The 27,272-nt window shown below is 42.9% G+C and overlaps 1 protein-coding gene across 1 annotated transcript; it reads left to right on the top strand.

Annotated features, from left to right (window-relative positions):
• Positions 1 to 12,667: 12,667 nt before the first annotated feature.
• On the top strand, positions 12,668 to 25,564 carry LOC134578759 (borealin-2-like). Its single transcript, XM_063437791.1, has 10 exons — positions 12,668 to 12,803; positions 18,075 to 18,203; positions 18,599 to 18,642; positions 18,740 to 18,794; positions 18,877 to 18,956; positions 19,694 to 19,761; positions 22,603 to 22,689; positions 24,517 to 24,631; positions 24,806 to 24,892; positions 25,388 to 25,564. The coding sequence occupies exons 1-10, from the start codon at positions 12,668 to 12,670 to the stop codon at positions 25,442 to 25,444; spliced, it is 858 nt and encodes a 285-aa protein (XP_063293861.1). The 3' UTR covers positions 25,445 to 25,564.
• The last annotated feature ends 1,708 nt before the right edge of the window (positions 25,565 to 27,272 follow it).

The raw sequence follows: 27,272 nt of genomic DNA on the forward strand, positions 1-27,272 counted from the left end.
ACTCTACTGAGAGACTGACGCTGGCTACAGTTACACTCTACTGAGAGACTGACACTTGCTACAGTTACACTCTACTGAGAGACTGACACTTGCTACAGTTACACTCTACTGAGAGACTGACGCTGGCTACAGTTACACTCTACTGAGAGACTGACGCTGGCTACAGTTACACTCTACTGAGAGAATGACGCTGGCTACAGTTACACTCTACTGACTGACTCTGGCTACAGTTACACTCTACTGACAGACTGACGCTGGCTACAGTTACACTCTACTGAGAGAATGACCCTGGCTACAGTTACACTCTACTGAGAGACTGACGCTGGCTACAGTTACACTCTACTGAGAGACTGACGCTTGCTACAGTTACACTCTACTGACAGACTGACGCTGGCTACAGTTACTCTACTGAGAGACTGACGCTGGCTACAGTTACACTCTACTGAGAGAATGACCCTGGCTACAGTTACACTCTACTGAGAGACTGACACTTGCTACAGTTACACTCTACTGAGAGATTGATGCTGGCAATAGTTATGCTCTACGGAGAGACTGAAACACACCACAATTACACTCTACTGCTATACTGACTCTGGCCACAAATGCGCTCTATGAGAGCCTGACACTGACCACTCTGTTAAATAAAAAAAAAAACACGTGGCTTACTTTGATTTTACTCGTGTGTACATACAGAGGTGGTTAGATCATCGGAAACGTCTAAAATAAGATTGTACCGTGAAAATACATCATGCATTTCTTCAAACAAGCATAACTTTATTATAATGTAGAACACTAGGACAATCCCAGTACTGGTTTACAGGGAAGGGGCCAAATATACAGGAAAACTCTTGTTTCCAAGCAGAGAAGAGCGTTCCATAGATCTCATTGTAAAAAGCTATCCATCTTGTATGAACTTGTCCTGTAGCCAGTCAATAATTCCATTAAGCTGCAATTGCTGCTTTGAAGCAGATTACAGCCCAGACAAATTCAATTCAAATAACTCCCAACACGATTTCAATAGTCATGCCACAGACTCTATAACTGCAGGAATATATCACATCTGGGAATCCTCTCATCAAACCCGTAATAACTAGGCTTGGGTTAACCCCCTAAAGGCCAGGCATAGGTAAAACATTGAGATTCGTTCACGGGTCTAAAAGTTAGACGTTCAAAGCAGTCAAGTTGGAAAAATGCCAAAAAGTTTTTGCCTTAAAATTTGCAATTCTCTTGTCAATTACCTGGAATTCCCAGTTTCCTTAATAAACGCTCTTGTTATTCTGACATTTTTGCTCTGAAAAGGTTACATTTTCTTATTTTTTTTAAATAATGTTGTTCCCTTTGAGCTTAAAGAGACACAGTAGGCACTAGAATCACCCTATCTAATTGATTTGGTAATGTTGCCTGGAGTCCCCTGGCGTTGTCCCTCCATTAATTGTAAAACCATTTATGAGCAGTTTAACACTAAATAAGGCTCTCTGAACCCTACAATGCATATAATGATCCCAGCTGTCGGCTGCCCTCTGCTGTTTTCTGGCTGAACTTCACTGGATTACAGTAAGATATATGTTCTAATAAACTCTTAATATCACAGTGTGGGGCATGAATAGAGGCTACCTTCCTGCCCAGAGACTTGGTATCGACTTGAACTAACCTACCGGGGTCACTCACTAAAGGGACAATTGTTGATATGTGAATGGAATTTTCAAATGAGTAGATTTAGACCCCAAAAAAACAATAACCTTGCGTTTCTTACAATGTATACTTTGAAGGTTTATTCATTAAAGAAAGGGCCCATTTCCATGATGCAGTGCTTATGGTTTCTCTCATGGTGTGCCTGCAGGGCGAGTGAAGAATTCCCTATACTAAAAGTTTTGTCTGTTCAGGCCAGCAAAAAGTACGCCCCCCCCCCCAAAAAAAAAAAAAAACTGGTACCCAGTTGGAGTCTGTAAGAACCTGCCTATTACAGGGTCCATGTTCTCCTCTGCCAACCTTAAGGTGGCATCATGGTACATGCAGTCCAGTAGAAAAGGATGAAATCCACTTGTAATGTTAAGGTGGTTTTAATGGCTTTCATATACACTTAAAAAATAAAGTTTAAATTATAAACAGATGAATGTGCATATGTGACTATATCAATGTTCCACGGCTAGAAAACTCACAGCAGTATGCATTGTATAACTTGAATCATTGTAGACATGAAGAGTGATGTAGTAATAATAAAATATTGAGCATCGTGTCAGTGATATAATAGTGCTGGCATCAATGGCTTTAAATGTTGTCTTTACTAGGGGTATCTTAACCTGGCAAGGAGCGACAGGAATTAGTTTACTACGGGTTCTATTCTATGAGATAGCGTTCTATTCTATGAGACAGCATTATATTCTATGAGACAGGGGGACGTCATGACGTGCTGACGGCGGGCGTGACGGAAGAGGAGGGGCGGAGGACTCTGAGGAGCATGGCGAGATACACCACGCTGTTATGAACGCCTAAGCTTACCACACGAGACACCAAAGTTTTCCGGGCCGTGCCTGCCTCACAATACACAAACAAGGCTACGCAGGTTTATTACTCGCTGCATCACTGGCTTCCGAACTGCATGTTGACGATATCGCCTGGATACCCACTAATGCCTTAGTCAATTTTCTGGCTAACATCAAGTTACAACTACTTGCAAATTCCAACCCTGCAGGAAATAGGAAATAGGAAGACGGAACCTCAGATAAGTTTACTACTTCAAAACAAATCCAGATATAATCTATATTATTAATTACAAAGTTATATATTGATTTACTATTTTTTCTCTAACAACATATGGAAAATTTAAAAGGTTATATACTCATATCAATTGAAGACAGCTAAATACAGCTAAATGACAGCTAATTGATGTACAATTATATTTGATAACTGCATTATCTTTATTGCTTAACTGGAAAACTTCACACTTAAATCACTTGCTATTCCGTTCACTAAAAATTGACAACAAGGGCCGGCCAATTAACCAGTGACTGTATTTAAGGCCTCAAGAAACGCCTATGTTATCAAAGTAAAAAGGCTATATATTTATACTAAATGAAGACTACTAATTGATGCATATTCATATTTTATAATTGCACTATCTCTATTGCCTAAGCGGAAACCTCAGACTTATAATACCTGCCACTTCAATGAAATTGATAATAAGGGCTGGCTAACTGGGTGGTGACTTTAGTAAGGTCTTATGGAAGGCCCAGTGCAACAAGTTAAGAAGGCTATGGGCACGTGTTGAATGGGGACAGCCAGCTGATGCATGGTGGCATGTTGTAACGGCGTTGTTCTTTTTGGCTGGGTGGAGAACTTCGGACTTAGAGTCTCTGCTGTTGTGTTGAGGCTGACAATAAGGGCCGGTAAACCAAGTGGTGATTTCTCGATGGCCTCGGGTGGAACTTGGTGACAACAAAATTGAAGAGGTCATATATTTGGAGGCCGTATGCTCACTGGTTGCTAGTTGATGCATATCTCTATTTTGTTGGCATTATTCTTATAGCCTTAGTGGAAAATTAGAGACCTAAAATCCTCGTCATCTTATTTATACTGATAACAATGGCCGGTTAAATAAGCAGTGATTGCATCTAAGGTCTCAAGAAAAGTCCACGTCAACAAGTAAAAGGGTTACATACTCAAACTAAAGGAAGATTCCCACTTGCGCCATAATTATATTTTCCAACTATACTATCCGCTTTGCCTAAGTGGAAAATTCGCGACGGTAAATATTACCTAGTTGATTAAAACCGACACAAGGGCCGGTAAACTAAGTAGTGACTTCATCATGGCCTCAAGAAAAACCCAAGACAACAAAACCGCCGGAAAGAAGGATAAAAAAGACTTACATCAAGACAGATCAATGTCTACATACTTTTCCCCACATCAGCAGAAAGATAATGCAAAAAATAATATACACAACCTGGAGGAATCACTGAATAATGTGGGAAACACTACGATTGAAGATTATAAGGATAATAAGGATTTGATTACAGCTTCACAACTACAAGTTCGCCTAAGCGCTAACCTGTCTGAAATTAAGAACATATTAAAAATAAGTATTGCTGAAATTAAATTCGAAATTAAACAGGAAATCCACGTACTTATGGCAAGATTCCAAAACTTTGAAGAACAAATAGTCAAAATTGATTCTCATATTCATTCTCTCAGAGACGAAAATAAACAAATGAATCAAAAAATTCAAGAACTGGAGCTGAAAGTAAACGACATGGAAGATAGAAGTAGACGCAATAATCTGAGGTTCAGAAACTTTCCAGAAACAGGACCGCAGGAAAATTTAAAACAGATTCTATACCAATATTTTCAAGCCATGAATATACCCACCTGTGAATCTGATAATACTATACAACGATGTCATAGGATGTTCAAGCCCCAAGCAATACAGACAGACATACCTAGAGACATTATCGTTTCTTTTATTACATCGGAATTTAAGGATAAAGTACTTCGGCTTGCAAGATCAAATCCCATAACTACTGGTCAATTTGGGAAGATCCTGGTTTATCAAGACCTATCATTCGCGACTAGAATGAAAAGAAAATCTTTCTATCCTTCTACACAAATTCTCAGAAAATTGGACATTAGATATAAATGGCTATTTCCAGTAAAAATAGCCTTCACTTTTGAAGGCATTAGGGAGACATTTGAGTCGAACATAAAACTTATACAATGGTTAAAACTAAAGAATCTGACAACAGAATAGGAATATATAGTGCCTCGTATGGGGCTTAGGACGTTCCCTTTTTTCTTTTTCTTTTTTTTTTCTCCTCGACAATTCTTCTTGTTAAATACATCATAGAAATTACACATGTTATACACACTACACAAGTTAGGATAAATCTTATTTTTCTCCTCACTGTTGATCGAGGTAGCGACACTCTTAACACTTTGTAACCCCACACTTATACTTAGGGTAATTTTTTTCGATTTATTAATAAGTATAAGACTTATACACTATTTACACACCCACATCTCTAATTTTATATAGATTTGCCTAACACATGGAATATAAAAAACATATCCATTACTTTAGATAAACACTAAAATATCGTTAAAAAAAGGAAAACGGGAAGGAAGGAGAGATAGAGAAATGGGAAAGGATCACTATTACTTCACAATTTTATCCCGATATTGAGGATACTCTCTCGTGGTCTAGTATTACTGTATGATAATATATGCTACGCACATATTCTTACTTTAAAGTCTTCTGATAACGCTGATAACGCTGATAATGATAATCATTTAATTTATTTTTTTTATTTATAAGGTTATTACCTATTTATAATTATTGAATGAATAATTTTTTTTTTTTTTTTTTTTTCTCCTCTCAGAGCCCTCCCCCCTCTATATGTAGTTTTGCTACATTTACTCCGGAGACCCTATGGGCTCCATAGGATGGGGTAGAAATTTCTACCTAAGGTATGCAATATTTCCGGATGGGGTCAGACCTTTATCGGCCTGCCCTTCCCGAAAATTAGGAATGAAAGGATGTGCGTATGTTAATCAGACTGACATGATAGATCACCTAAACACTGAAGAATACTATCTTTGAGAGTATTGAGTTCTAATGTGCAGGGTTTAAACACGAATAATAAGAGGAATAGGCTATATCATTTTTTAATTCAAGATAAAATTCAAATAGCCTTTATTCAAGAGTCTCATTGGCTTAAAAATTCTACACAAAGCTGGGGAGGAGATTTATACCCAAAAATCATACATGCGTCCATGACAGATAGAAAAAAAAGGGGTGTTGCAATTATTTTTAGGAACGACCTCAAATTGGAAGTTATTCACTGTGAACTGGATAAAGAGGCTAGATATATTATTTTAGTGTGCAATATCGATAACAAGTTATATACGCTGGTGAATTTGTACCTACCTAATGTAGACCCAATGACTACTTTTTCCCATTTAATGACCAAGGTAGAAAAAATTTCTAAGGGCATATTGGTTATTGCTGGAGATTTTAATTGTGTATTAAATCCTACTTTGGATAAACAATCCCATGTGCTGATTAACACAGACAAAAAAATACATAAACAAGCAAAAAGATTTAGTAATATATGTAAATTATATAATCTCTGTGACCCATGGCGTATATATAATCCGAATGAGAGAGATTATACTCATTATTCAAATGTACATGGATCATTTTCTAGGATAGACCTATGTTTAACCAATCCAAATTCTTTAAAAACTATCCATACAGTTAGGATCAAGCAAAATCCGTGGGCAGATCATAGTTTCATTATTATGGAAATAGGCATCGCTCCCCATCCGGGAATCTCCACGTGGAGACTCAATAATTTACTAATTGAAAACGAGAAGAATAGAAATGACCTAGAGTCTCTAATAACCCATTTTTTTTAGGAGAATTGCCCCCAGGACACCTCTTGCTCGACTAATTGGTGTACACAAAAAGCAGTAACAAGAGGTTACCTGATTAAAATGGGACATATCTTTAGAAAAAATAATGGACAATCTTTGGCAGATTTATATATTGAATTTTACAGGCTCTCCAATTTAAATAAACAAAAATCTTCAGAGGAACTAAGAGCTTCATTAAAACAAATACAAAATTTAATTAACTTTAAAGAAGAACAAAGAATTCAAATCAATATAAACAAATTAAAAGTGAATTATTATCACATGGGAAACAGAGCCTCTAAAAATCTTACAAAAAGATTACAAATTCACCAAGCTAGAAATAGAGTGGAAAAACTAATAGATGGAAATAGTACCTATACAACTCCAACTCAAATAGGAGAAAAATTTAATCAGTATTATAGACAGTTATATAATCTCAATGATACTCCTCAAAAAACTGAAATTTTAAAATATCTTGGAAACATTCAGATTCCAAAAATTTCTCCTGCAGAATTAGTGTCCCTTAATTTACCATTTACACATGCAGAAGTTCAACAACATATTGAAAAACTATCTTGGAATAAAACCCCTGGCCCTGATGGCTTTACAAACGCCTTTTACAAATATATGATGCCATTATTGATTACTCCCTTAACTGATTTGTTTAATGAGATCATTGAAAAAAAATCAGCACCCAAAGAACTACTCCAATCCAATATAATACCTATTTTAAAGCCTAAAAAAGATCCTAATGATCCAAAAAATTACAGACCCATTGCCTTAATAAATGTCGACATGAAGATCTACTCGGCAATCATAGCGACCAGAATAAAAACGGTTATAGATAAACTGATTCATCGAGACCAAATTGGGTTTGTGCCAGGTCGTTTGTCCTCCAATAATACTAGAAGAATAATAGACATATTGGATATCGCTAATAGATCCAATATTCCCCTCCTGACCCTGTCTTTAGACGCTGAGAAAGCGTTCGACAGGGTCGGGTGGGGATACCTTAGGGAGACACTGATTGCGTTCGGTTTCCAGGGCAGAATTTGTAATGCAATTATGGCACTGTATTCCAACCCCTCAGCTAGGACAGTGGGCCCCAACATTTTAGCTGGGTGGTTCCCACTTCGAAATGGTACCAGACAGGGATGCCCACTATCCCCACTTTTATATATTTTAACTCTGGAACCTTTGGCTATCGCTATAAGGAACAATTATAATATTAAAGGATTCCCCATTGCTCACACCGAATTAAAAATATCGCTATATGCGGATGACGCATTGATATCATTGACCTCACCAGAATCATCTTTGCCTTTTCTAATGCAAGAAATAGAATCTTATAGTTCGATTTCCAATTTCAAGCTTAATATTTCGAAATCCACCGCCCTGTATACCAATTTATCACAGAATGTGGTTAAGAGAATATCGGATCTATATAATTTCATCTGGTCCAATAAGGAAATAGAATATCTAGGGATCACTATATCAACAGATATTGAGGATATAATGGAGATTAATATTCTTAGAATGATTAAAGAAATGAATTATAAATTACAAAAGTGGAAAAATTTGGAGACTACTTGGATTGGAAGAATTAATATTATAAATTCATATATATTGCCAAAGTGGTCTTACTTATTCTCCATGGTACCTATGAAAACTCCAAGGTCGTGGTTAAATATGATTCAATCATATTTTTCCAAGTTCATATGGAAAAACAAAAAAACGAGAATTAGTTCTAAAATCTTGTCTAAGAGAATAACGAATGGGGGCTTAAATTTTCCTAATATTATTACCACTTATTATGCAAACATGATAAGACATATATTCTGTCTTCAAGATCCACAATTTTTTGACGAACCCTGGCATATTTTAGAGTCACAGGTTGTGATGCCCAATAAATTGGAACTCTTGATATGGAAGGAACTACTGGGTAAATCCCAATTTTTTACACAGATTGAATCATGTATACTCAGCCAATCGTTAAACACCTGGCAAGAAATTAAAAAATTGTTGGGATATGTAAACAAGATACCAAAGACTTGTTCTATAGCGGTAATTGAGCAGAATGTAACTGACTTATCCTTGAATATTTGGTCTGAACACGGTATAGATACTGTTTCTGATATTATGAGCGAAAATAGATTGATATCATTTCAACACATCGTAGATTCCTATAAATTACCATCTAGAGAAATCTTCACCTATTTAAGGATTAAACATTACTTACACTCCTCTATTATTGAGAAAAAATCTATAATTTCTAATCAATTGGAAATCATATTTTGTAATAGATCTAAGAAAAGAGTTACATCACTGGCGAATGTCCTGTTAAAAGAAACGGGTCAGACACCTTTAAAAATCATAGATTACTGGGAAAAAGAATTAGACATATCAATATCAGAAAAACAATGGTGTACATCTATCTCTTACTTAACAAAATATATACATGGTATAAATTTGGTAGAATGCCATTTTAAGTTAATATATAAATGGTACTACACTCCATCTAGACTATCAAAGATGTACCCACATTTACAGAATATATGTTGGAGGTGTGGGTCGTCTGCTGGGACATATATACATACCTGGTGGGAATGTCCGATTGTAAAGAGATTATGGTCATGGACCTACGATGTTTTGTATGAGCTGTCTCATAAAAGATTGGATCAAAATCCAGCTGTAGCGATACTACATTATAACTGGAATTTGGATACACAAGAAATTAAATGTATAGCATCTCATTGTTTTGTGGCTGCCAAAATTATAATTGCTAGAAACTGGAAATCATCTATTCCCTTTCAAAAAATACATCTTATTAATCAAATCAAATACCAACTCACGATGGAAAATAATCTTACTAATAATAATTCGAGCGCAACTCTTAAAAAAGGTATTTACAAATTGTGGCTAAACAAACTTATATCAATCTACTAATGAAAAAGGGTAGCCCCCTATCACTTGTAAACTATAAAAGCACTGTAATGATCTAACGGTGATGAAAAAATGGGCAATCCCCTTATGTTTTTATAATCCAATTCTAATCTATGCTTGAAAATGGGTAACCTCCACTATTTGTTAATTATAACAGTAATGTAATGAACCAAAGGTGTTGAAAAAACGGGTAATTTTACTACACTTGTATACCCTATTGTTAAGAGGAAAGGGAACCTCGGGTCTGACCTACTATTATCTACTACTTCCATGTATAATATCATTGATATAGTCTCAGACGATCATTGGTTGTCCCTTTCCAAGATGTCTTATTAGACAAGTCTATAATACTTAATTTACCTAAAGGAACAGCCAGAGATAGTTATTCATATCAATTTATATCAATGCAAAACAATACAAGACTCAATGGTGTTCATCCTAAACAATAAGGCCTTCCCGTTTATTAAACCCCGGCCCATATTGTAGGAACAATATGCACAATCACTATGTTCTTTTTTTTCTCTTTACTCCTGAATGACGAAGACTAGCTGGGAATGATCTATCTGTCAGTCTGAAAGTATGAATGAATGTGTGAAAGTTGTATTTATCTTTTTTAGTAAGTCAGTCAAAATATGTGTTATGATGTAATTTCTTATGATATTCTCTATATCAGGACAAAACATCTGTGATATGAATATGATGTAAACTCAAACTTAAATCCACAAATGTTATTGAAACGTTCAATGAATATCATTTAATATACTGGCTGACTGTATAAAATAAAATTTATGAAATAAAGATGATTAAAACAAAAAAAAAAAAAGGAATTAGTTTACTACGAAAGTATGATAAAGCTTCAAAGCTCAGCAAAACACAGTAATTGGTATCACAGAGCACCACAGCAATTCTACCCACAATAATGGCCTCTATATACAGCATCACAGAGCTCCACAGCAGAACAAGTAATGTATGGTGTCATTGAGAGCATTACAACTCCATAGCAATAAGACTGTAATGGGCAGTGTGTAGGAGTATCCACAGCAGTAGACCTCAGTAATGTATGGGGCATATGTGTCACAAAGCTCCACAGCAATACAAATCTGCAGGGTGTATGATTATCACAGAGCTCCACAGCAATAAAACTCATTGTAATGTGCGGTGTGTACCACAGAGCTCCACAGCAATACAAATCTGCAGTGTGTATGATTATCACAGAGCTCCACAGCTATAAAACTCATTGTAATGATCGGTGTGGACCACAGAGCTCCACAGCAATAAAACTCTGCAATATAAGTATCACAGAGCTCCATAGTAATAAAACTCTTCAGTGTGTATGATCATCACAGAGCTCCACAGCAATAAAACTCTGCAGTGTGTATGATCATCACAGAGCTCCACAGCAATAAAACTGCAGTCTGTATGATTATTGCAGAGTTCCACAGCAATAAAACTCATTGTAATGTGCGGTGTGTACCACAGAGCTCCACAGCAATACAAATCTGCAGTTTGTATGATTATCACAGAGTTCCACAGCAATAAAACTCATTGTAATGTGTGGTGTGTACCACAGAGCTCCACAGCAATACAAATCTGCAGTGTGCATGATTATCACAGAGTTCCACAGCAATAAAACTCATTGTAATGTGCGGTGTGTACCACAGAGCTCCACAGCAATACAAATCTGCAGTGTGTATGATTATCACAGAGCTCCACAGCAATAAAACTCATTGTAATGATTGGTGTGGACCACAGAGCTCCACAGCAATACAAATCTGCAGTGTGCATGATTATCACAGAGTTCCACAGCAATAAAACTCATTGTAATGTGCGGTGTGTACCACAGAGCTCCACAGCAATACAAATCTGCAGTGTGTATGATTATCACAGAGTTCCACAGCAATAAAACTCATTGTAATGTGCGGTGTGTACCACAGAGCTCCACAGCAATACAAATCTGCAGTGTGTATGATTATCACAGAGCTCCACAGCAATAAAACTCATTGTAATGATCGGTGTGGACCACAGAGCTCCACAGCAATAAAACTCTGCAATATAAGTATCACAGAGCTCCATAGTAATAAAACTCTGCAGTGTGTATGATCATCACAGAGCTCCACAGCAAGAAAACTGCAGTCTGTATGATTATTACAGAGCTCCACAGCAATAAAACTCATTGTAATGTGTGGTGTGTACCACAGAGCTCCACAGCAATACAAATCTGCAGTGTGTATGATTATCACAGAGTTCCACAGCAATAAAACTCATTGTAATGTGCGGTGTGTACCACAGAGCTCCACAGCAATACAAATCTGCAGTGTGTATGATTATCACAGAGCTCCACAGCAATAAAACTCATTGTAATGATCGGTGTGGACCACAGAGCTCCACAGCAATAAAACTCTGCAATATAAGTATCACAGAGCTCCATAGTAATAAAACTCTGCAGTGTGTATGATCATCACAGAGCTCCACAGCAATAAAACTCTGCAGTGTGTATGATCATCACAGAGCTCCACAGCAAGAAAACTCCAGTCTGTATGATTATTACAGAGCTCCACAGCAATAAAACTCATTGTAATGTGCGGTGTGTACCACAGAGCTCCACAGCAATACAAATCTGCAGTGTGTATGATTATCACAGAGCTCCACAGCAATAAAACTCATTGTAATGATCGGTGTGGACCACAGAGCTCCACAGCAATAAAACTCTGCAGTGTGTATGATTATTACAGAGCTCCACAGCAAGAAAACTGATTTACGAGAGAGATACCAGATCCCGAAACCCAGGACTGTCCTGCCTATACTGGGCCTATTAGGAGTTATGCAGTGATATTCACTAAAGTGGGAATTCAAGGTGAATTCAAGGTGAATGTCATAGTTTAGGCCAAGTTGGTCAAACTGGAAGGATAGTTGGCTTTTTTCTAATTTGTCTATTTTGCGTTAAATTTAAATTCTCACTTTACTAAATAACCCTGTCAGTGTGTGGGTGTATCAAGGATAACAATGTAACACTAATTTGAGATTAATCATAAATAAATAAATATGGTTATAAAATGGTCATGGAAATAACATTTTGCTTTTTAATGAGCTCCCCAGTTGGTAACCTCCATAGTTAGTTATAATAATAGGACATGGGGTCACTGATCCTGGGCTAGACCTCATGGCTGTTTATTGCACTGACTGCCAGTAACTTGCTCTCTACACAGCAAAAAAGGGCTCCTGGTGGGTGGAGTCCATGGGGCGTGGTTTGTTGACCCCGCCCCCTGTTGTCTATTTAAATCCCACGTGACTGCTGCCTCTGTTAGGTCAGTGGAAGATGCCGATCAAGAAGAACAAGAAGCGCATTGGGAACAAGCGCAACGACTCTGGGGTGCAGAAGGGCAAGTATGACGTCATGCAGGAGAAGAAAAACGACATCATTCATCTGTTCATGAAGGATTTTGTGCAGCATGGTGAGTGCCCCAAGGGAGGGGGATCAGTGCCTGGCTCTGGGAATGGAGAGGTTAATCAAGGTGAGGCGGTCAGTGCTGGGCTCTGGGAATGGAGAGGTTAATCAAGGTGAGGGGATCAGTGCTGGGCTCTGGGAATGGAGAGGTTAATCAAGGTGAGGGGATCAGTGCTGGGCTCTGGGAATGGAGAGGTTAATCAAGGTGAGAGGATCAGTGCTGGGCTCTGGGAATGGAGAGGTTAATCAAGATGAGGAGGTCAGTGCTGGGCTCTGGGAATGGAGAGGTTAATCAAGGTGAGGGGGTCAGTGTTGGGCTCTGGGAATGGAGAGGTTAATCAAGGTGAGGGGGATCAGTGCCTGGCTCTGGGAATGGAGAGGTTAATCAAGGTGAGGGGGTCAGTGTTGGGCTCTGGGAATGGAGAGGTTAATCAAGGTGAGGGGGGTCAGTGCTGGCTCTGGGAATGGAGAGGTTAATCAAGGTGAGGGGGTCAGTGCTGGGCTCTGGGAATGGAGAGGTTAATCAAGGTGAGGGGGTCAGTGCTGGCCTCTGGGAATGGAGAGGTTAATCAAGGTGAGGGGGGTCAGTGCTGGGCTCTGAGAATGGAGAGGTTAATCAAGGTGAGGTGGTCAGTGACTGGGTATGGGAATGGAGGGCTTAATCAAGGTGAGGGGGTCAGTGCTGGGCTCTGGGAATGGAGGGGTTAATCAAGGTGAGGGGGTCAGTGCTGGGCTCTGGGAATGGAGAGGTTAATCAAGGTGAGGGGGTCAGTGCTGGGCTCTGGGAATGGAGAGGTTAATCAAGGTGAAGGGGGTCAGTGCTGGGCTCTGGGAATGGAGGGGTTAATCAAGGTGAGGGGGTCAGTGCTGGGCTCTGGGAATGGAGAGGTTAATCAAGGTGAGGGGGTCAGTGCTGAGCTCTGGGAATGGAGAGGTTAATCAAGGTGAGGGGGGGTCAGTGCTGGCTCTGGGAATGGAGAGGTTAATCAAGGTGAGGGGATCAGTGCTGGGAATGGAGAGGTTAATCAAGGTGAGGGGATCAGTGCTGGGCTCTGGGAATGGAGAGATTAATCAAGGTGAGGGGGTCAGTGTTGGGCTCTGGGAATGGAGAGGTTAATCAAGGTGAGGGGGTCAGTGCTGGACTCTGGGAATGGAGAGGTTAATCAAGGTGAGGGGGGTCAGTGCTGGGCTCTGAGAATGGAGAGGTTAATCAAGGTGAGGTGGTCAGTGACTGGGTATGGGAATGGAGGGCTTAATCAAGGTGAGGGGGTCAGTGCTGGGCTCTGGGAATGGAGAGGTTAATCAAGGTGAAGGGGGTCAGTGCTGGGCTCTGGGAATGGAGGGGTTAATCAAGGTGAGGGAGTCAGTGCTGGGCTCTGGGAATGGAGAGGTTAATCAAGGTGAGGGGGTCAGTGCTGGGCTCTGGGAATGGAGAGGTTAATCAAGGTGAAGGGGGTCAGTGCTGGGCTCTGGGAATGGAGGGGTTAATCAAGGTGAGGGAGTCAGTGCTGGGCTCTGTGAATGGAGGGGTTAATCAAGGTGAGGGGGTCAGTGCTGGGCTCTGTGAATGGAGAGGTTAATCAAGGTGAAGGGGGTCAGTGCTGGGCTCTGGGAATGGAGGGGTTAATCAAGGTGAGGGAGTCAGTGCTGGGCTCTGGGAATGGAGGGGTTAATCAAGGTGAGGGGGTCAGTGCTGGGCTCTGGGAATGGAGAGGTTAATCAAGGTGAGGTGGTCAGTGACTGGGTATGGGAATGGAGGGCTTAATCAAGGTGAGGGGGTCAGTGCTGGGCTCTGGGAATGGAGAGGTTAATCAAGGTGAAGGGGGTCAGTGCTGGGCTCTGGGAATGGAGGGGTTAATCAAGGTGAGGGAGTCAGTGCTGGGCTCTGGGAATGGAGAGGTTAATCAAGGTGAGGGGGTCAGTGCTGGGCTCTGGGAATGGAGAGGTTAATCAAGGTGAAGGGGGTCAGTGCTGGGCTCTGAGAATGGAGCGGTTAATCAAGGTGAGGTGGTCAGTGACTGGGTATGGGAATGGAGGGCTTAATCAAGGTGAGGGGGTCAGTGCTGGGCTCTGGGAATGGAGAGGTTAATCAAGGTGAAGGGGGTCAGTGCTGGGCTCTGGGAATGGAGGGGTTAATCAAGGTGAGGGAGTCAGTGCTGGGCTCTGGGAATGGAGGGGTTAATCAAGGTGAGGGGGGTCAGTGCTGGGCTCTGGGAATGGAGGGGTTAATCAAGGTGAGGGGGTCAGTGCTGGGCTCTGGGAATGGAGAGGTTAATCAAGGTGAGGGGGTCAGTGCTGAGCTCTGGGAATGGAGAGGTTAATCAAGGTGAGGGGGGGTCAGTGCTGGCTCTGGGAATGGAGAGGTTAATCAAGGTGAGGGGATCAGTGCTGGGAATGGAGAGGTTAATCAAGGTGAGGGGATCAGTGCTGGGCTCTGGGAATGGAGAGATTAATCAAGGTGAGGGGGTCAGTGTTGGGCTCTGGGAATGGAGAGGTTAATCAAGGTGAGGGGGTCAGTGCTGGACTCTGGGAATGGAGAGGTTAATCAAGGTGAGGGGGGTCAGTGCTGGGCTCTGAGAATGGAGAGGTTAATCAAGGTGAGGTGGTCAGTGACTGGGTATGGGAATGGAGGGCTTAATCAAGGTGAGGGGGTCAGTGCTGGGCTCTGGGAATGGAGAGGTTAATCAAGGTGAAGGGGGTCAGTGCTGGGCTCTGGGAATGGAGGGGTTAATCAAGGTGAGGGAGTCAGTGCTGGGCTCTGGGAATGGAGAGGTTAATCAAGGTGAGGGGGTCAGTGCTGGGCTCTGGGAATGGAGAGGTTAATCAAGGTGAAGGGGGTCAGTGCTGGGCTCTGGGAATGGAGGGGTTAATCAAGGTGAGGGAGTCAGTGCTGGGCTCTGTGAATGGAGGGGTTAATCAAGGTGAGGGGGTCAGTGCTGGGCTCTGTGAATGGAGAGGTTAATCAAGGTGAAGGGGGTCAGTGCTGGGCTCTGGGAATGGAGGGGTTAATCAAGGTGAGGGAGTCAGTGCTGGGCTCTGGGAATGGAGGGGTTAATCAAGGTGAGGGGGTCAGTGCTGGGCTCTGGGAATGGAGAGGTTAATCAAGGTGAGGTGGTCAGTGACTGGGTATGGGAATGGAGGGCTTAATCAAGGTGAGGGGGTCAGTGCTGGGCTCTGGGAATGGAGAGGTTAATCAAGGTGAAGGGGGTCAGTGCTGGGCTCTGGGAATGGAGGGGTTAATCAAGGTGAGGGAGTCAGTGCTGGGCTCTGGGAATGGAGAGGTTAATCAAGGTGAGGGGGTCAGTGCTGGGCTCTGGGAATGGAGAGGTTAATCAAGGTGAAGGGGGTCAGTGCTGGGCTCTGGGAATGGAGGGGTTAATCAAGGTGAGGGAGTCAGTGCTGGGCTCTGGGAATGGAGGGGTTAATCAAGGTGAGGGGGTCAGTGCTGGGCTCTGGAAATGGAGAGGTTAATCAAGGTGAGGGGGTCAGTGCTGGGCTTTGGGAATGGAGAGGTTAATCAAGGTGAGGGGGTCAGTGCTGGGCTTTGGGAATGGAGAGGTTAATCAAGGTGAGGGGGTCAGTGCTGGGCTTTGGGAATGGAGAGGTTAATCAAGGTGAGGGGGTCAGTGCTGGGCTTTGGGAATGGAGAGGTTAATCAAGGTGAGGGGGTCAGTGCTGGGCTTTGGGAATGGAGAGGTTAATCAAGATGAGGGGGTCAGTGCTTGGCTTTGGGAATGGAGGGGTTAATTGGAGCTGATTTAGGCCCGGACATGGTGTAAGCATTGTTTCCATTTCTGGTTAAATGGCTGTAAATAGAAGTACCACCTCACCTATGGCAGAACTATGTCCCCCATAATGCTTTGCTAGATGTTCCCCAGGCAGAGCATCATGGGAGTTGTAGTTGGACAGTTGAGGATATACACGGTTTCTCCCATCTCTGGATCGAAATGCCAGACATATGGACTGGGGGCATTGTGTCCCTCATTAGACCTGATCAGCCTTTTCATTGACCATTAACCCATTAAAGACTAGTGTGGTTTATACTCCACCAATCTGCAATAAAGTACTACTCGGTGTACAGCGATCAGTGTCTGTATAAACAGGATACATTTTGCTGCAGGAGGCCTTTGGGATGTAACTGTAACAATGGCATGTTTTCTGGATTTTTAATTTTCTTTTTTCTCAGTTTCTATGAGTGTCGAACAGGTAGCAGTAGTAGTAATGTTTCTCTGAAGAGTTCCCAGCTTTCCAAATTCATGATTGTTTATTGGTAAAAACACTTTGGAAAAAAATACAGATCTCCCAACCTGACTGAAAAGGATGCTGATTTTGAGACCACTCTTGGAAAGAACTGAATTTAAGCAGGATTTTTGAGTTGGACTTGGAGCAAAAAGATCTGAACACTTGGGAAAATACAGTTGACAGTTTTTTGCCCCTGTCATTCATTGCCCCTACCTAAAAGAGCTTTCCATCAGCTCCACTCTCACTCCTCTACCACGAGTGATAGAAAATGTCTGACTGCTGGGTGGGCTCTCACGGACGAGTTAAGTCTAAGTGGCTGGCTGATGGCAGGGTGGGCTTAAGATTGCGCTCCTGCAATCTCTTATGAGACTGCGGTTGTGCGATCTCTGCTGTTTCTGACCTTCAGGGAACAGCAGGTAGCAGCAGCCATCTTGAATGTGGCAAAATGCCGTGGAACTCCAATTGGGAAACACCGGTTTAGAGTAATCTCCTGCTCTGTTAATAGTCTGCTAGAGCCTACAGGAGTCTCCCATGTGTGATTTAAAGTTCAATTAACAGCGGGAGATCGCAACCTCTTCTAAAGTAAACACACTGTGTTGTAAGAGCGGATTGAAAATGAAACCTTTTTCATGTGTGCTATGTGAGTCACAGCCAGGGGAGGTGTGACAAGGGCTTCCTCAACAGAAACGTGATTTAATTTCTAAATGGCTAAGAACTGAACCGTGGGACTGAAGGGGTGTGATCTATACACAAAAACCACTTCAATTTGCGGATGTCCTACTGGCTGTTGGTTCAATATTCCAATTTCCAAGAAGCCGCAAACTGAAAAATGAATCGGTTAATTGCATTTGGGGTTTTATTTCACTTTGAAATCCCAGCAGTTCATACTTCAGTGAATAGCTCTGTGTTTAGGACAAATGGCTCAGTTTGAGTCCATCGAATGTTTATCAGATACTGTATTGCACCGAATGTTTATCAGATGAGTATTGGTTACCTAGTTTCACCCCATTCTGAGTCGCCATATTTGATTATTTAGGGAAAGACAAAATGGATGAACTAAGACGAGAGCTTCAGTCACTCATCCCAACCGCAGAGAAAGCCTTGGATGTTGAGCTAATGAAGATGCCGTGGACTATCCGACAAATGAAGTTTGGCGACTACCTCAGTAAGTCTACTACTAACCTATATTGAAGGGAAATGGTGGTTAGTTGGTTACATTCCATTTTCTTTCAGACATTCATCATGCCGTTCACTACATTCTGACAGAGTTTGTGTGGTTACCTTTAAATTCCTCCACTTTTTGTTTCTAGAATATCTCTAGGCTTGGATCATTCAGTCTATATTGATTCACTTTCTATCAAAGGTGGGGATTGGTAGCCTAGGCTTTAGGTAGATGTAATGTTATCGTCATTGGAGCAAAATGGGGCAATTCTGGAACCATGGACGGTTTGGATCCCAGTCCCTAAAAGCGCACATTGTGATAGATCATAAACTTATTGGTAGAGCCCTGTAAGATCTACAGAGACTGGCTCCATTTAAATGGTCTTTCTGTCTTTTTAGATTTCATCGGAGATGAGTCGGCCGTTACGGAAGCTGCCTTGAAGGTATCTTGTCTTAACGCAGCAGCTGTGATAAACGGTTTTGATGTTGCATGCAAAAACTTCTCGTTTTGTGTTTTTTTTTTTGTTTGTTTTTTTTCAGCTTGACTGCTTAAATGATATGCCACAATCAAAATTAAGAAAAAGCAGTAAAAAGGGTAGGTATCCTCACACAACGGCCCAGATGGTCAGTGTTCCAGCCTCTTGGTATATTTACATCTTTTTATTTCTCCCCCATAGTGGTTAAAGTGTCAACAGCAGCTCATCCGGAGCAAGACAAAGTTACGACAACTGCAGCTAAAGATAGGACCGTGCAGAAGGCAAGTCCTACGGCTTCTCATGGCGTCTCGTTGCTTACAGTACATTTTTAGAAGTTATATAAAATCAATCTTGCATACATCAAATATCTGCAGAGTCTGCTCTACACCCACTTCTATAGGCCAGCTGTTCTAACAAATTGTGTTGTCTGCCCCTGCTGGACCAACTCTTATAATGCTCAGTGAGATTCTGGCTCATGGGAGTTAACATATATTCCACATAAGCAAGTGATTACGTACACATTGCATTAGATGCAGAACTCCAATCTGCCTCATTTAGTAGTTGGTTGTAGTTCTCAATATTATGCATCAAGTTGGCGTTTTAATAGATGCAATCATTTAATTTATATTTTTTGACCAATAGGTAGGCTTTGTTTTGTCTCCAGTGTTTTAAAGGAATACTAAAGTTAAGACAAAACTGTAGTCTTAAAACTATAGTATGCCCTAGTCCCTAATGTGTTGGGTTCCCCCAACCAACGCAATCTTTTTTTTTTTTTTTTTTCCTTTTTCTCCTACTCCTCTTAAAGGATCACTATAGTTAGGAACACTCAGCCCCCCCCCCCCCAGCCCACCCCCAACCATGTGTGAGTACATCCAGCATCCTCTTCAGTCAAGCTCCATAAAACAGGAAGCAGCTCTGTCATGATTAGTGTCCCTTTAAGAAATCCCTCAATCGCTTTTAAAGATTTGCAGTGGCATGGAGCCCCATTGTAACCTGTTATATGGTTTTATATTTCTAGGTTCTGAAAAGTAAATCATTGGTTTCGTTAACCGGTAAACCCACCAAGAAAACTCACTCTCTAACTAGGTAATACTATGTGACTGAGAACTTGCTAGATATCCATCTATTGCAGTGTTAATGTTGACGGCAAATTTCAGTTTTAGTTTTGTTTTGTTTTTTCAGTCTTTTGACTAAAAAGCAGTTTTGGTCATATTTTAGTAATCTGAATTGTTTGTCTCATAAAACTCCATAATTATTGAATTGAGCAGGATTTCCAAACTCTTTTTTTTTTTTTTTTTTTTTTTTTTTTTAAATACTCCAGGAGTAAAAATCAATCCCTCCATGTGTCTCATTGCCCCCCTCTGTGCTCACATCCCTGATCCTGTGTAGCATGGCAGAGCTCTGAATGCAGGAGACTAGCTTGTTAACCTCTCCCTGGTCTGACAGGAAGCAGTTCGGTGCTCTCAGAGGCTTCCTGTCAGACCGGGAGAGGGAAATAAGCTCCTCTCCTGCGGTCAGCGCTTGGCCGCACTACATACGGAGACCGGCAGGAGGGCAGCACTCTGCAGTACACACTACGGCCAGTTAACCATATCCTTTGCTCTGGCCGGTGCACCAGCCCAGGTGACCTTTTCATTGACATTACAAATCGTTATGATTTTTTTTTTTTTATTTTTTTTTTAATTCTTTATTTTTGAAGTGCAGATAATTACATACAGCTTGTCACGCCCCAACAGCTTGTGACAGGAGACAAAAAAACACAGCTTGTAATCAGTAAGGCAGTGAGAGAACATGCACAATTTTTTTTAAAGTTACAAAGACAAGAGTAGGTACATGTTTGTTATCGCTATTATAGAGTAAGATTATAACGTAGATTCTTAGGGTATTCAAATCTATCTAGACTCAATAGCGATTGTAAATGATTATTTATAGCTTTCTCAAGCAATATAGATTCAATCAGGTTGTTAGTTAAGCGATACATACTAGCAAAAATCGTGGTTACAAGAGATGGATTAACATGACTGGCTGCAGTTAGTGGCATGCTGAGTTGGTACATTATCCTAATGGGTTAATAAACTATGAGGGTGCATTATATACACATCGATCTCTATCAGACTGTACCAGATATGTTACCAAAATGCAGTTATGTAGTTTAGCAATACCAGAATACATTTGCTAGGATTTTAGTCATGAGAGGCAGGTGAAGGGCATAGCACCCAGGCTAAGCAGTGGGTCTAAACATAGAATTTAAGGCTGCATCAGTACATATGAAAATGCCTAAGGCTGCAATGTGGCTGACTAGGCAATACCCGATGACTGGCATACTGCACAGCGAGTGGGGGAAAGCACCGAGTTCCATGTGCGCTGTAAGGCCTTTAATGCGGCCGGTGGCTACCCCCCACAGGTAATCAGTCCAGTGTTGGCTTAACCGATACCCATGTCCGGTATGCTCCTGCTGCAGGCGTTTGACTTCTCCAGGGTCAAGGTGCGTTTTGGGCAGCTCTCACCCTTTCGTTGGCTTTGGGTCGGTTCAAGGGCTGGCAATTTCGGGCTCCAGGCCCCATGACCTTGAGTGTCCAAGTCCTGTTTTCTACGCCTGCCCTGGTATGTCCAGTCGCAGATTAGGGAGGGTAGGTTGTTACCAGTGGAAGTCCCAGGTAGGAGGTTGTGCTGGTCTGTAGTCAGGGATCCGGTTCGCCATGGCATGTGGAGTTCGATGTGAGGCTGGGGTCTGTATCTTGGCAGTTTTCCCCTCTGTGTTGCTGATGGCTTCACTGGGCTCAGTGTCTTGCGCGCTGGCAGAGTTCTTGCCACGGATGCGTGGTTTCGTGCCCTCTGGAGCTTGCGTGGGGCAGCGTAGAGTTTGGCGGTCGGACGGGAGCTAGCCAGTAGTGCCCTCCCGCTCCGGGCCCGTTGCAGGGCCGGCACCTTGCGGCCACGGACTCGGGGGCTGTTGAAGGTCGAGTCCTTCCCTTTCAGGGTAAGTCTGGAGATCCTGGGGTCGGTGGTGTGCCTGCGTGGCCGATGCTCCGGGGTTGAACCCCTGGTGGCCCTGGGCCCAGATGGGCTGGTGTGGAGTGTCTTGGGGTGTGGTCGCACGGCTTCGCCCGAGGGCAGCCTGGTCCCACTCCGGTCGGTGTCGCCATGTTGGCCCTCCACACTTCCGCTCACTAATAGCTGGGGTCGCTCTGCCTTATGTCGGGCCGCGATCTTAGCCCAGAAGGCCTCAAACAGCTTGTCTAGGCGGGTATTAAGGGAATCGAGTGTGTTTGGGCTTTGTAGTGGAGGCCCAGTTTGTCCACGAGGTTGCTTGTCCGCCATTTTGATATCGTGGACTGCTTGTAAGTTTGGTGCTGTTAGTGTCCTCTGGGTCTTGCCAGTCGAGTCGTTTAGGACCGGGATAACCCCCACCGGTCTGAAGGGGGGGGGGGGTAGTCGTTTGCTGCGGGTGCTGCTTACGGTTATGGGCTGGGAGAGCGGCCGCCTCTCCGTTGCCCTGCTTAGTATAGGCCCCAGGCCTCAGCTCGGTCATTCCTGCGTTTTTTCCGGGCATGTGTGGTATCCCCTTGTTCGCCATTGTTTGCAGAGTAAAAAGCGGTGAGTGGGGAGTCAGGTTTGTTGAATTTGCCCCCGATTTTAGCTAGTAATTTGCCTGAGGCCTGGGAGCTCTCGTTTCATGCGACTGCACTGCTTCCCAGTCAGGCCACGCCCCCAATCGTTATGATTTAAACTAACTTTTATTTAGTTTCGTTTTTGTCAATGAAAACTGCAGATAACAAAAGTTTTCTTTGGTGAAATTAAAACTGATCTATTGATGCATCTCGAATACAGTGAAGTCACATTCTGGAATACCATTTGCGCTCGACTGCCTATGATTCACTGTGTGCGTTTCTAATGGGATGTTGTATGTGTCAATTCTCTCCTTAGTTCAGTGTCTGCGACACCTATAGACAAGGCTACAAAGAAGGTCCTGGCGACAGAGCGAACTACGAGGACAACGTCAAGGTTATACAGGTTTAGTATGCCAGGACGGACTCTCCTGATTGTTCTGTTATCACGGTTTCCTTAGTAAGATTATATCCAGAATCTAATGGTCTCACTGGCGAGTAACTCTGTTGCAAAACCAGCTAATCTTAACATTTTAGAGGAAGTCTTAAAATAGCTACATCAGTTTATGCAGTCCAGTAAAGCAGTGGCGGATCCAGAGCCTGACCTCGGGAGGGGCACTTGCAGATTTAGAGAAATAATCCAGACACAATACCCACTACAGCTCAGTGTAGTGGTTATGGTGCCAGTAGTGCCGGGACCCCCTCCCAGAGTAAGTAGTCAAACCGTTTAAGAACAGTTTGACAACTTACCGGAGGTCGGCTTGGAAATGGTGCTGTAGTAGGGCATAGGAGCAGGGGTGCAGTGTGTGTTTGTGTGTAAGGACTGTGAGCAGTGTGTGTAAGTTGCAGTGTGTGTAAGTTGCAGTGTGTGTGTGGGGGGGCCAATGTGTGTGTGGGGGGGCCAATGTGTGTGTGGGGGGGCCAATGTGTGTGTGGGGGGGCCAATGTGTGTGTGGGGGGGCCAATGTGTGTGTGGGGGGGCCAATGTGTGTGTGGGGGGGCCAATGTGTGTGTGGGGGGGCCAATGTGTGTGTGGGGGGGCCAATGTGTGTGTGGGGGGGCCAATGTGTGTGTGGGGGCCAATGTGTGTGTGGGGGGGCCAATGTGTGTGTAGGGTGTATGTGTGTGGGAGCAGTGTGTGTAGGGTGTGTGTGATAAGGATGGGGGGCTTTTTTATTTATTTTTTTTATTTGATAAAATGATTTTTTTTTTTTTAAATTTAAAATATACATAATGTGCCCCCCCCCCTCCCTTCTTACCTTTGTTTAGGGAGGAGGGGGGACATTTCTCAATCCCTGGTGGTCCGGTGGGGAATCCCTGGTGGTCCATGTGGTGAGAGTGAACTCTAGCCCCGGTCTCCAGGGCTAGAGATCACTCTCGCGAGATCCGGGGCATTGCTGTGGCAACGCTCCGTGCTCGCGAGAGAAGGACCTGGAGGAGCTGCAGACTGAGCTCCCGGGTCCTCTCTCTCTCCCTCCTCTGCCGGCGGCCAGCAAACGGTGCCTGCGGACCAGAGAGGGATATCTCTGATCTCCCCTCCGGCCCATGAAGGCACATTGCAGGGCTGGCGCTTGGACAGCGCCAGCCCTGCATTAGCCGGCAGGGGAGAGGGAGAACCTCTGGATCCGCCAGTGCAGTAAAGATGGAGATCACTGGGTCTTCTGACAATCCAGTGAACATCTTCTGGCTCAATCTTTCACAATCAGTGACCCATAGTGTCCTATCTTCTGCAGAAATCCTAGAATCAGTCATGCAATCTGCAAACACTCAAAGGGACCTCCACTCAGTGCTGTCGGTGGCTGAGCTGTGTACATACATTGACAAGGAAGGCTTTCTGGAGTGAGGGGGCATGGCTAAGGAGGCCGGCTTATGGCACAGCCTTCTGCAAAACCTTTATTTTGCCCTCTCTGTACTTCCCCCATACCTATAGTATGACTTTGCCTTATATCATATTTTCTCCATCACTTGCAAGTGGAGTATGCCTTGCTCGATGACTGCTTCTTTGCAGCTAGTGCTTGTCTAGGTATCTATTCTAAATAGAACATTACCTGATGTGTTGACAGAATTTGCAATTCTTCTGAGGTTGACTAGAAACTAGACATAAGTGTCAGTTTTTAGAGTCCAGTCTCTGATGTTCTGGAATGTCTCCACCTTCATGATCCTATTGGAGAATAATTTTTTGTCCTATGTCTGACTGTCTAGAATTGTTCATGATACCCCTCTTCCTTATCAGGACCCCAGCAACACCACTCTTGCGACCCAGCCGTAGTGCTACAACCTTATCTTTTGGAGACCATTTATTAAGTGACCTTATCCCGTGTGTCAAAATCCCACTGGCTGATGGGCAGGTAGGATATCTGAACCCTTGTTAACATCACCAATTCACTTGTTTCACAAGTGGTAATTATCCGGATCCATCAACTACACGTCCCATGTAGTTGACACTAGGATAGATTTTTAATAAAAGCCTTACTTTATATTTTCCAAAGTACTAATGCTAAAATCCTGTCTTGTCTATTTAGAGCGTGTGCTCCGCTGGCGATGATCTGAAGCATTTAAATGTAGAATTACTGCGAAATGACACCGTTCTGCAAATCCATGCATTGGTGGTGAGTTGTATTGACAATCACCAATACCTTCTTGTATGGTCTGTATAATTCAATTGAACATCTCAAACTGTTTTACAATAGATATTGTTTGCTTCTTATGTTTTGTTTTTAGCAGCAGGCATTGTTTTGTTTGATGTAACTTCCCACTTAGCTGCCATCTACTCAAATCCTAACTGGACAGAATGGACATGGGTACACTATCTGTACTGTGAAGCCTGCTTACAACCACTGGATTTTACATCACCTCTCCCATATAGTCAGTTATTCATTAAACCATGATCTGTCCATTTTTGATGATTGCAAATAGCATGGCTTGTAAAAAAAAAGAGCTGGGGACTTCTAATGCAAATGTTTTGGCAATTAACTGTATAGACTATAGTGAATGATGGATACGATTCTTTGTAAATTAATTCTGGTTTGGTATCCTGAAATATGACCTCATTGTCACCATGGTCTGGTTAAAGAATAAAGAGTTGGTGTCTACTTCCTCCCTAGGGACAGCTAACTAATCTCTGTGCGAAGGCCTCCAATCAAAATGGGAACATGCCGTGACCTGTCTTGGGTTTTCTTAACCCGCATCCTGAATTCTGTTTTTGTTTCATATTTCTCTTGAATGAGACCATTATTTATCCTCAACACTAGGTGTATTTCTGCATCTTTTTATTTTAATTGCTGCCGTGTTTTGTAACATATCGATGTAATTTTGTAATAAAATATTAATTATCATTAACAAATCATGAGTTTGTCTGCCTCCTCTGTCTTCTGTTTTGGCATCGGAGTATTCAACCTAAATTGAACACAAAGTACTGTAAAATGGATCATATGTGCAGCTGAGACCCTAGCCTCCCTCCTTTAGGTCACTGCTTGTGCTATTGTGTGGACAGTCTCCCAATGTAGAATGATGGCTCACATAGAAGGCAGGACTTGTGATGGGCTTAAAGCGGTCAGCTGACACTCCCAGCCATTTGCAGCCACTCATTACTGCCTCATTAACCCAGGCAGCACAGAAAGGCTGAACAGCTGCAGACTCATTTAGCATTGAAATCTAAATGGTTAAATCTAAATGGAAGGACGGTGGCAGGGGACTGCAGCCTCTAAAGCCACTTCAGTGTCCCTTTAAATATGACACAGTAATTTGACAAGCAAGTGGAACATGTAGACAATGGATGGCTGGTTTGGATTTTTTTTTTTTTTTTAAATCTGACTCACTAACGCTTTGTCTACCGCGTTCCATCTGATCCCAAGCAACCATTGGCCTAATTTTCATGCTTGTCATTAAAAAGCCGCATTTAAAGGACACTGCAGCTCCATAAAGCACTTCAACTTACTGAAATACTTGGGGGTCAACTGCATGCCCCCTTGACTCCTATTCATATTCTAAACCTTAGTGACACTATCACTGCAATGTAACAATTCAGAAAAGAACACTCCAGGCACCCAGACCACTTCTGCCCATTGGAGTGGTCTGGGTGCCAACTCCCACTACTCTTAACCCTGTAAGTGTAATTATTGCAGTTTTTTATAAACTGCACTAATTACCTTGCAGGGTTAAGTCCTCCCCTAGTGGCTGTCTACTAGACAGCCACTCGAGGTCACTTCTTGCATCATAGCACAGATTATCTGTGCTAGAGCGTCACTGGACGTCCTCGCGCTGTGTGAGGACCTCCAGCGTCGCTCATTTCCTCATAGGAAAGCATTGAAAATCTTTTTTTAATGCTTTCCTATAGAGCGCTAATGCGCATGCGCGGCATTGGCGCACATGCGCATTAGGTCTTGGCCGGTGGTCGGGATCAGTCTTGCCCACCGGACGACGGAGACAGTAGGAGTGGCAAGGAGGACATGGCGACGAGGGACATCGTCGCTGCCTCAGGTAAGTGACTGAAGGGGCTTTCACCCCTTCAGTAACTGGGGATTGGGGTGTGGGAGGGAGAGGGGACCTGCAGTGCCAGAAAAACTGATTGTTTTCCTGGCACTGGAGTTTTCCTTTAAGAAACAAATGGAAACAAGTACAGACGTTTAATTACCCCAAATGGGCCAGCGTGTCGGCGATTGGAGACAGATGTGTTTGTAAACATTTAAGGGATCCTATATAGTGCCAGGAAAACAAACCCAGTTTCCTGGCACTATAGGTTTAAAAGGTCTCCATGGTGCTGAAGGGGTTAAAACCCATTCAGCCACTTGCCTGAATCCAGTGGAGATGTCCACCCACGCTCTTCCACCCCCCATGGCCGCACGCGCTTATTGGACCTTCCCATAGGAAAGCATTATTTAATGCTTTCCTGTGGCAAGAATCTGACGCTGGAGGTCCTCATGCAGAGCGTGAGGACGTCCATTGTCAGATAACGGACCAGAGGTCAGTTCGGATTCCAGAAACGCCCTG

Source organism: Pelobates fuscus, chromosome 12 (genome assembly GCF_036172605.1).
Source record: "Pelobates fuscus isolate aPelFus1 chromosome 12, aPelFus1.pri, whole genome shotgun sequence".
Classification (NCBI taxonomy): domain Eukaryota; kingdom Metazoa; phylum Chordata; class Amphibia; order Anura; family Pelobatidae; genus Pelobates; species Pelobates fuscus.

Excerpts from the sequence above, each read along its gene's own strand:
- LOC134578759 (XM_063437791.1), top strand. The coding sequence starts at position 12,668 with ATGCCGATCAAGAAGAACAAGAAGCGCATTGGGAACAAGCGCAACGAC. Across the intron at positions 18,643-18,739 it reads TTACGGAAGCTGCCTTGAAG|CTTGACTGCTTAAATGATAT; the intron begins GTATCTTGTCTT and ends GTTTTTTTTCAG. Across the intron at positions 19,762-22,602 it reads AAAACTCACTCTCTAACTAG|TTCAGTGTCTGCGACACCTA; the intron begins GTAATACTATGT and ends TTCTCTCCTTAG.